The following is a 10,471-nucleotide window of genomic DNA, read 5'->3' as shown; positions in this document are numbered from 1 at the left end:
GTGTCTACAATGACGATTGAATTAAAAGGGGAAAAATCCATAGGCGGAAGTAATGGATGTGTGAATTGATGAATGGTGTTAAGTTTGGTCAAACCACCCAGAATAAGATCTTGCTGTGAGTTTATTAAAAATGATGTTCCCAGCAACACCAGTATGTTTTGTTCTACCACTGAATGTTGGCAACTTCTCATCTAAATATCCTACAGATTTGTGTAGGTACTTTTGGACCCTGGGTTCGTGGGTTGGGGACTAGGCCAGGAACAACAGTGCCTTGCCAAGAGCCTGCTCCTAGCATAAGCTGAGAATGCTTGTCTGAGTTACAGTAAATCCTTCGGTGTGCAAGGCTAAGAAGCTTAGAGAAGCCACAGGACTGCACCCAAACACCAATTCCTTTCTACAGATAACATCTGAGACGGCTATGGTGTGCAAGTGTTTGCCTTTATAGCAAGGATAGTGTATTGCAATGAGCTATAGTATCGCCAGGTAAACATATATTCTATTTTTATTGCATTACGTGACCTAGGTTCATAACAAAGAAATTGTGGTTGAAACACTAAGAAAATACTATGACATATGCGGAGCAACCTTGGCATTAATTGTCCATTTCATAACTAGAGTGTAAAATGGCTTATGATAGCATAACCCATTTAATGGTGTTTAAAATGCTATTGCAATCATGTCATTAACACTTCCTTTGAGCTCTTGAGTATTTTGAGCTTTCAAGTATTTTTAACACAGTTTCTTTAAGCTCCTGAAGTTCCTTATTGATTGATATCATCATTAGTGGAGAGTATTGCCATTCAGAAAAATGTTATTTGGCAGAGAAGAAAGCATGGTGACATGATAATTTCCAATTATACCAGAACACTCTCAAATAAATATCATGTGAGTTCTAATGACTTATTCTAAGTGATTCAGTATTTAAAGCTTTCATGTCAGCTTCACATCAACTGAGCAATTGGTTGTGCATTGAAAATCCTAGTCTGAGACGCAAACATAAACATAGTGTAAACACTCAAGTTGGTGGCAACGACTGTGGAAACATTACCAATATAAGCAAACTTTTATACAAACATGTTTTGAATTTATCTAATCGTCTGGAGAAAAAAAAAACAACTTCCAGTAAACTGCAGTTATTTGCATGCTACCAAGAAAATGATAGCTCATAGTTACGATTTGGGTATTTGAAAATGTCTGGGCATGCTTATTATTTCTATCATTTGTAGTGGATTCAGACAACGCTGTGGGAGTGCCCCAGACAGGGCTGTCGATTTGGGGGGTAGAGATGTTGATATCCAGACCAGCCCTCAGTAGGAGCTCTCCGCTGGGTTACAGGATCACATATCAAGGGTGCTGCTGGCCCTGGAGCCCAGTCTGCCAGGCGTGGGACTGGGGGGGCAGGCAAATGAGGGAGGGTGGACGGCACACCAGAGCTGTGTGCTGCAGCACAGTGAGGTCTTTTGCTCACTGCCATGCCGCCGGGGTGACCACAGAATTGCAATGTTGACTTAAGAGCCGGTGCATAAGAGAAGGACAGACCACCGGCAGCCACCACCCGTTGGGTCCTGGACAGGACCTGGGGCTCATCTTTGTTGAAAATGGCCCGGCAGCCCACTGCCTCCCGCTGGACTGGTTCTATATTTAGCAACAAATTAAAAACCCTCTTCATTCTTAAAACGTTGTTTTAGCTTAATTCCTTTGAAAAAGAGGTTCAGAGGAGGACGATTGCAGAACATTGAGCACTCAGATCACTTTTGTCACAATGTTTTCTTTTCTAATTCCAATAGACCTGGGCCTCCATCAAGATTCATTTTCCAAAATACAGGGAGCATGGGTCCAGCATGCCTTGTTGTTAGTGTCTCATTAAGTGACTACGATGGAGATCCACTTTTGAGATATCACTTTCAATAATTGCACAAATCGTTACTTGTCCATCTAATGTCAAATCTCCTACAATAAACATACAAACTTGAAAATGGACCAACTTCATTTAGACCCAGACCTACAATCAACATCTTAGGAGCACTTAAGACATTTTAAATGAAAGTCCATATTCTCTGAAGATTTCTTCATTGATTTCTGAGTGATATGTGACATTATTGTTGCAAATAAAGTCTACTCTGTCAGCTAACCGTATGGTTGGTTCCATCTAGATGAACATGCATCAAGCAGTTATTTTCAAAATGAGGAAGAATTACAGGAAGGAAATGTCTGCAAACAAACAAGTGAAAATGCATGATGCATGAAACTATAGAACTATATGGCACTCAGAGAGCGCCAATTGCCGCCAAGCGAAAACATAACCGCCTCCTGGATCCAGATGGTGATATGGATCACTCCCAAAATGTAATTGTTTCTTCATTGGGTCATTTCAGACAATCCTTGAAAATGTCATCAAAATCCATCCATACCTTTTTGAGTTATCTTGCGAACAAACAAACAAACAAACAAACAAATAAACAAACAAATCCCAATGAAAACATAACCTGGAGGAGGTCATAAATGTTACAGTCACAATCATTCCTTCAGTGATTTATAATGTTCTTCATTCAAGCAAGTTTTGGGACCATCAAAAAGCATTCCTCTGTTTACCTTGTATCTAGATATCTATACATAAATACAGTGTATGCATACAACTTCATACACAATGACTTTAAAGGTCAAGTGCACAACTAGCAAAAAAAAACATGGCAATGGCCAATCAACATTGCTTCAAGACCATGGAGGGGCTGTAATTTTGGCTGTTGAGCTCAAACATCAATGATCTTTCCACAGTGAATTGGTAGCCTTTAAACAACCTTGTTGTGTCTGTAAGATGGGTATTATTTTGCACCTTGTGTATGCTGAATCCCACACAAAAGAAGCAAAAAGGTTGAAGGAAGGATAGAGGTTAAAAGTGTGGATAAAAATAATATTTAGGGTTGCTGACTATAAATTTTCATGCAAGAATATACCGAAATATAAAACAAAGTAGTGGTTGTCAGGCTAAAGGGTCCTGCTGTTTAAAGGGTGTCAAATTTTTGTACTTCAGCTGGATACATGGGTGTTAGGATCCAGATGGCATGGATACAGCCAAAACCAGGAGTCTTTGGCACTAGTTTCCTGGTATGATGAGCCATTCTGCAAAGCTGGACAGGAACGATTGGCTTATGTTTTGCGAGCGAGCCTAGATCACTGTAAACATTCATATACTGCATGTAATAACCTGGATATGATATTGTGACTATCAAAACATTGGCATCAATCACTTGCGGAATGCCGCCAAACTCCAGGTTAAACCACTGAAAACTCCTGACAATGAATATGAGGGAAAATGATAGAAAAAGGGCTGCCATGAAATCCCATGCACAGGCCTCTTGTCCCAGAATTGTTTACTGTTTTACCTTGATGAGCCAAGTTTTGAACCATACTTGTTTTAATCAATACTTTTAGTCCTCAAAGCACTTCTCTTTATTTGACGATGTATGACATTTTTAATTGAACTTTTTCAGAAATGTATTTTTCCTTTTCAAATATCATTATTCATTCTTACTGAAATCCATCTCAGTTGTGCCACCTGATATTTTGAATATTTAGAACTTAAGGCATAACATACTACTTGATATGAATTCTATAAAAAAAATTTGCAAAACAAAAAAAGCTCTATAAAACAGTTTTCATGATTCCAACCTGAAACATGTAAGGACTGTACAAGGAAGATTTTTTTTTTCACTGGAGATCATCTAAAATATAAATTTCCTGTCCTATGCTATTTTTAAAATCAGCATCATAATGATTGTAAGTCACATAAGTCACACACATTTAACATATTCACAGAAATCCTGAAATTTGATGATATGCAAATTGATAGTGAGGTTTTAGCTTCAAAACATCACTATTTGTAAAACTAAAGTAAGCCAATATACTTACTCTAGCTCTAATTTTGTAAGAGAAGCTTTGGGGGATTTTGGCTTTTGAGTTTAACCTTTGACCTTGACATTTTTGGACCATTGTTGACTTCTGTGCATGTTCTAGACTTTGACAGGTCTAGAAAAGTGCATTTCAAAACGTTGAATTATTCTCATTTTCAGTTGAGATGGTCGTGTGACCTGACATTGGCTTGAACTTGAAGTTTTAAGATAATGCACATTATTAGATGATTTTTATCAGAACTAGAACTTATGGAATTGTCATCACCAAATATTGATAACTGTGAGTCTAAAGTGTGTCACGACGTGACTATTCACTCACACGTGTATTATTTTATTTCTGTGAGCACCTTGGGTCAATTACATTGTGTTTAAGTGTGCTATATAAATAATTGTGACTTGACTTGACTTGAGTTGACGTTTTCAGTTACAGAAAACTGAATATATCTCCACAGGATGGTCAAGGTCACACAATTACTGGTGTACCTCAAGGACCAGTTCTGGGAACCCTCGTCACTTTTGGTGATGTTAGAAACCAAATGCAGTCGTTTCCTTGCTATGCAATTGTCTGAAGACTACATAAGATCAATCTACCACAACAGCATTATCCAGTTTAAGGAAACAGGTTCAGTTTAAAAGGGAACTGACTTGTTCATTTTTTACCTCCGCCAAAGAGATTATGTCTTCATCTGGGTTTGTTTGTTTGCTTGTCTGTCTGTTTGATTAAATTTTCGGGGAAGTTCTGAAATGGCCCAAGGAAGAAACAAGTGATCCATACCATCGTCTGGATCTAGCCTGGGTATAGCCTGCATGATCCAGGAGGCGGTTATGGTTTGCACTCTCTGAATGCTTTTCTAGTTCTATAGGCTACTACTTTCTTTGGCCCTGACAATGATAATGGTGGGTAGTTAGCTTGTTTACAGTTGATTGTGAAGCCTGCTTCCTAATTCAATCATCATTTACTAAGATTATTATTCACCTTATTCCTTAATCTGGAAATCTGTACTGTTTTCGACTTCTGTTCATTCTGTTTACATGTGCGTTCTCGGTAGCAAACTAGAATATGCCCTCAGCATGGATATACTACATAATATATAACCGATTTAAAATAGAAAAGTTTACTTTTATATACGTTATGATGTTATGCACTGTCAACCATCACGTTAAAATAGATACAACGCAGCTTCGCCGGAAATAGATAACCATTTTTGGTGTCATGGTGACCCCCATTGTTGGCTATGGAATATTGTGCATAGCTACCATTCAAAAGAGCATTGATATGGAATGTGATGAAACTTTTTTTTTACCAGATCTACTTCATAGGTGTCCTGATACGCAGGATTAATAGCCAGTAATAATGATAGCCAATGAATCAGAAAAGAGTATTTCTTGTCTCTGAGTGATACATCTGAAATAAGGCCTATCAAATGGGATTAAATGACTCAGTACCTAGCTGAAATCCCATGGTGTACTTTTCCTGGATGCTTACTGTATTGCATGCAATATCTTTTCAAATAACAAACAAAAGAGTTAAATGATAAAATGATGTTATAATATATATGCAATGTTGATGTAATGTTACCGTAAAATTTCCTGACCACCCATGGATTAAGCATGTTTGTGCCTTGCAACCTGCATTTTCCAAGTACTAAGTTTTAAAGAGACCACCTTGACCATCATGTGGCAATCTGGTTTAGTTTTTTTTTTTTTTTTTTAAAGGCGAATACCTCTCGATTTGCTTAAGTTTGCTGAGGTTATGGTTGTGTACTCTGGGGAGAGTGGTGAGCCATGACTTGTTTGCTTTTGAGGTATGGTGGGTGTGGTGGTGAGATAGAAGAGATCCCAGTGACCCTTCACACCTGTGGAACAGGCAGATGGGCCTTTTTTTCTAGACACACCTGGTGAAAGGTATGTATCTGAAAACAGCCACACGCAAAAACAGCATGTAAAACACATGTGGCTGTTTTTTCAAGATCCACTTAAAATCTCAAGATAGCGCCTCACTTCTTGTTCTGTCGGTACAAGCACAGGTAGAGCACATGCACACACAGATGTTGAGCTCAAAACCACAAATAGCAGACAAACAAAGTAGAGCAATCTTTGCAGAGTTGTGCACATATCACATCCTTGCATAACAATGTAGTGGGGTTTTTAGGTTATTTCATTGTATGTGCAAGTTTGTGTGCTTGTCGGTCATAATCAATTACCATCTGTTTCCACAGCTGCTGTTCATGGGCTTTCTTTAGCAATGTTCAGTATCTTCATTGCATGCCTATGATCATCTTTCGGTCTCTTGATTGTAAAACATCAAAGTCAATCAATACTGAATTGATGGTTCAGTTGCCCTTCCAGGGCACTGCTAGGCCACATTGTGTGTATGAGTCCACATGGATTTTATATGTAGGTATGTAATGTCTTGCTCCTGACCCACTACCCCCCCCCCCCACACACACACACACACACACCTCCACACACACCTCCACACACACACACACACACACACACACACACACACACACACACACACACACACACACACACGCACAGTACACTCACCCACCCAGCCCTCTCTGTTTCTCTCTTTCTCTCGCTCATTCACACCCTCACCACACACAGGTTGGGCAGCGTGCTGCTCCACTCTCACCTCTGTAGTTCAGAGCAGCTTTAGTCAGCCAAGTGAGACCTTTACTCAGCGGTGTGGGGGACAGCAGCAGAGGAAAAGTGCACCTTAGCCTAAATATTACCGAATGCCTTCATTTCAGATGCCACTGTCTCATTGTGCATGAAAGAACTAAGAGGATGAATCTTTCTTGGATATGTCTGGGATTTTCTTTTTCAAGCTGAGGAATGATCTTCAATACAACTTTAATGTTAGGAAACATTGATTATTTTTTATTTCAGTACAATCTTCAATATAGAAGATTGACAACCAGATACCAACAGATTCGAAAATCAGACAAATATATTCTCTATTCATTCATTACTGATTTCTGGAGATTTTTTGGGGGGGATTGTCATGTGCAGTAAGTCTTTTCAGATTCTTGAATTCAGCTGTTAGTAATACGGATGTTTTTTTATATATAATTGATCTATCAAAATAACATTTAGTGCTCCCTTATAATCAGATGATAGGCCTATTTTCTGTCTTTCTAAACTACCCTTTGAATGTTACAGGATGTAGGATGTTGAGGCAGTGGAGTTTTGCTGTATTCTTTCTGTGCTTTCCTCTACATCTTCACGGGGGGCCAATCACTGGACTTAGCCACAGAGTGTAAGTTTATGTCTGTTAACAGGTGTTCTGGAATGCATTACTGAAGGATAATCCATAACGTGCAATAATATCAACATAATCATTTAGATAATGTACCAGCACAAAACCTAATAATGATAACAAGAAAGTAATTGAGATATCAATTCCTCAAAAAATGCAATAGTTGTCATCTTGAGATGCGTGTTTAAGCGGAATATTTCCTTGTATTCAGGATATCCTTACTCATATACTCTCTGTTGATAAATCAATGCAACTTTACACTAATATTGCTCAAAGTGGTGGTTCCCAAATTGTGGTCCATGTCCCTGGAAGGGAGGGGTGGTGTGGAGTTACATTAGGCTAAGGGTTGAAAGTGCAAAAACAGAATGAGAACAATAACTACAGGTCTAATTTTGTTTGGCAATTAGCATAGTAAAAGCAGCATAGCCTATAAGTTATCTTTCAGATGATGAGTTTATACTTTTTACATCCGTTGCATGGTCATGATGGTCATCTAACTTAATTACTAACCGATCTAATCATTAATACAGAGGTCATGGACCATAACATGGGCATGGGCATAATCTGGATTGATCACCCAGTGAGAAATTAAAAAATCTTTATATAACACATTTAGAACGTATAACAACAAAATATTTCCCTGATAAAATATATAAGTTTGAAGACACTATGCAACAGTTACTTATAGGTTTCTATAAGCAACTACATTTGGTATTTTGGCTATGTGAAGGACAGATAAACACACCTGCTGCTTTGACCAGGCATCTAGTCGATGTGCTATGTACTTTTGAGATTTGGTTCATGACACCCCCAAAATGTTTTTCAATGTCAAACAGAACTTGCCATGAAAAGTTGGTGGATCACTGACTATACTGACAACAACTCCTGTGTGTCAGTTTATGCTGCCATCTACTGATCACATATGACAGTGCATGCACATATCATTGTGTTTCTTATCAAAAGAGTGGTAGGATACAGTGTTGAGTGTTGATTATTTGATATTAATGTATGCCTTCAAAGATTATAATTGCACAATTGTAGCACAATTACAGTGTAGTACAGTGTAACAGGCATCATGAGTGAAACACTGAACGATAACTCTGTACAAATGCATACTGGAGTTGGGCTTAGAATTGTACTGTAGGTAGATAGAGTTAAGGTACATCTAAATGTTAATATTAATGTGTTACTGCACTATGGAAATTAGTGTTTGTGAATGTGCTGTGAATGATGGGTATTATTATAATGAAACAAGGGCACTATGATAATGTACAAAGGGCACCATGTAAAGTTTACTAGTGCAATAACGCTCATTTGATTTTGACAGAAAGAGGTCAGTGACCGATGTGCAGTTGATGCATGACAAAAGTCGGGCGCTGCAGGACTTTAAGCGCAGCCTGTTGGTGCAGGATCTGCTGCACCAGGTCCACACCGCTGTGTTCCAGGACATCAGGTCAGGACCAACTGGCCGCTATGGGACCAGTAGGACAGGCCAACGACCCAAACCAGCAGGCGCGTCAAAGACTCATCCGCTAGCGTTTCATATGGATGGCCCTGGAGCCCACTTCAGCCTACCGCAGGAGACTGAGAAAGCAGTCCGGTTCAGGGGCCACTCACTGAAGATATCCGGCCAGAGGAGGACGTGGTTTGGTAAATGGATTCCGAAAGAAAAGAAGAGGCATCCCACACATTCTGTAGAGACACAGAGACGTCAACACCAGCGACAAAATTGATGATGACAATCCAGGCCATGTTTGACTTTATGGGTTCTAATTTGAAACAGACCACAAACAGGCTTCAGCATTATAGGAGCCATGCAGTGAGAAGTGGTGATACTAATATTAGCTAATTTATTGACAAAGCGCAAGGCGCAATCTAGCAAAAATGCCAAATTAGTGGTAGCAGTAGTAGAGGTAACATTCAGAAGGAGATGACGGAGATTGACTTTAAATGAGAGTTGCTCGTCTTAGTTTCACAGAAATGGTGTGGCTTTGAAGGATTTAATTTGCAGAGAACTTCCTAATTTGTGTACGGTCACCCACAAGTGTTGCGGTGACCCACCAGTGTGTGTGTGTGTGTGTGTGTGTGTGTGTGTGCATAGTATTAAATGAGTAAAATGATTTTGCCTGGTAATTATGTTAGCTTTTATTCATGTGCCGATGGCCTTGGTGCTTTGCGTGCGATGCTAGTTATCTACCTGTAACAAAGGGTTTGTCAGTGTGGCCATGTGTAATCAACATTAGTTCAGATGATTAACCAATAATTAAGCATATTTTGTTTAAGTACACATAGAAAGTGTCTTTTGTATACACAGTGACTAATCACATAAACCAAGTGGTTTTAAATAACACTTTAGAATGTGAAAAGAAAGCGTTCAATGTGCTGACAGTACAATATTGCACAGTATTAATTATTAATTGTCGATATCACACCATTGATTATTAGTGCATTGCTGAATTTCACTTTTTTTGTCATTGGAAAATGACGAGAGCAACTTTAATTTATTTTGAGAAAATATTTATTTTATGAATGTATTTGTTTACTGCTGACTATTTATTTTTGTTCTTCCTTTTTGTGGATAAGCATGATAATGATCATGGTGTATTACTTTTTGTGAATTTCTGATGTATTACCAATTTACTGTAGTCTTGATTTGTTTTTCCCTAACTGTCTGGTCAACAAACGTGTTTTGTTAGGTCAGTATGATGCTAATATTGTCTCTACTGGTAAGAAATGTAACATCCTTGCACTGACAAAGTATATTATTTTGTGTTATTGCACCTACATACATAAAAAACATATCACTCCATGACTCATACTTTAAATCTGTTTGAAGACATGTTCAGTCGTGCTAAATAATGTCAGTCATCTGTTAGAAATCATCAGCATCAGTCAAATGGAACGTGTCGTTAGGAAGGGAAAAAAAATAGTGTGTTACAGAGGAAAGATGGCATCTTGATTTTGAGGTAGGCTAATATTGACAAATCATTATCTGTTTAGGAAAGCCGAACAACTTGTTTATAGCCTTCATGCTCACTATTTAATCTCTGATGTGTTTTAATGAAGCTGGTGCTGTACTTAATGGAGCCAAAGCAAACAGATCAATGTGATGTGCTTGCTTCCTATTCTGAGAGCGTCTTTATGAGCCATTAGAGACAGAAGAATCATAAACACTGCTGATAAGAGCCTCAGTTTATGCACCAGCTAACAACAAATAGGATTGTCAGAGTAAAAGCAATGACACAGGAACAAATCTTGAAAACTTACATAAGAATAGTTGCAATGAGAATGG

At 38.5% G+C, this 10,471-nt stretch overlaps 1 protein-coding gene across 1 annotated transcript; it reads left to right on the top strand.

Annotated features, from left to right (window-relative positions):
* The first annotated feature begins 8,534 nt into the window (after positions 1 to 8,534).
* On the top strand, positions 8,535 to 8,912 carry pthlhb (parathyroid hormone-like hormone b). The gene has a single exon (XM_062547864.1). It carries the CDS (start codon positions 8,535 to 8,537, stop codon positions 8,910 to 8,912), a length of 378 nt encoding a protein of 125 aa, XP_062403848.1.
* Positions 8,913 to 10,471: the final 1,559 nt, after the last annotated feature.

Source organism: Sardina pilchardus, chromosome 10 (genome assembly GCF_963854185.1).
Source record: "Sardina pilchardus chromosome 10, fSarPil1.1, whole genome shotgun sequence".
In the NCBI taxonomy this organism is placed as follows: domain Eukaryota; kingdom Metazoa; phylum Chordata; class Actinopteri; order Clupeiformes; family Clupeidae; genus Sardina; species Sardina pilchardus.
The sequence above is the reverse complement of the archived record's forward strand: the minus strand, read 5'-3'. Positions and strand labels throughout refer to the sequence as shown.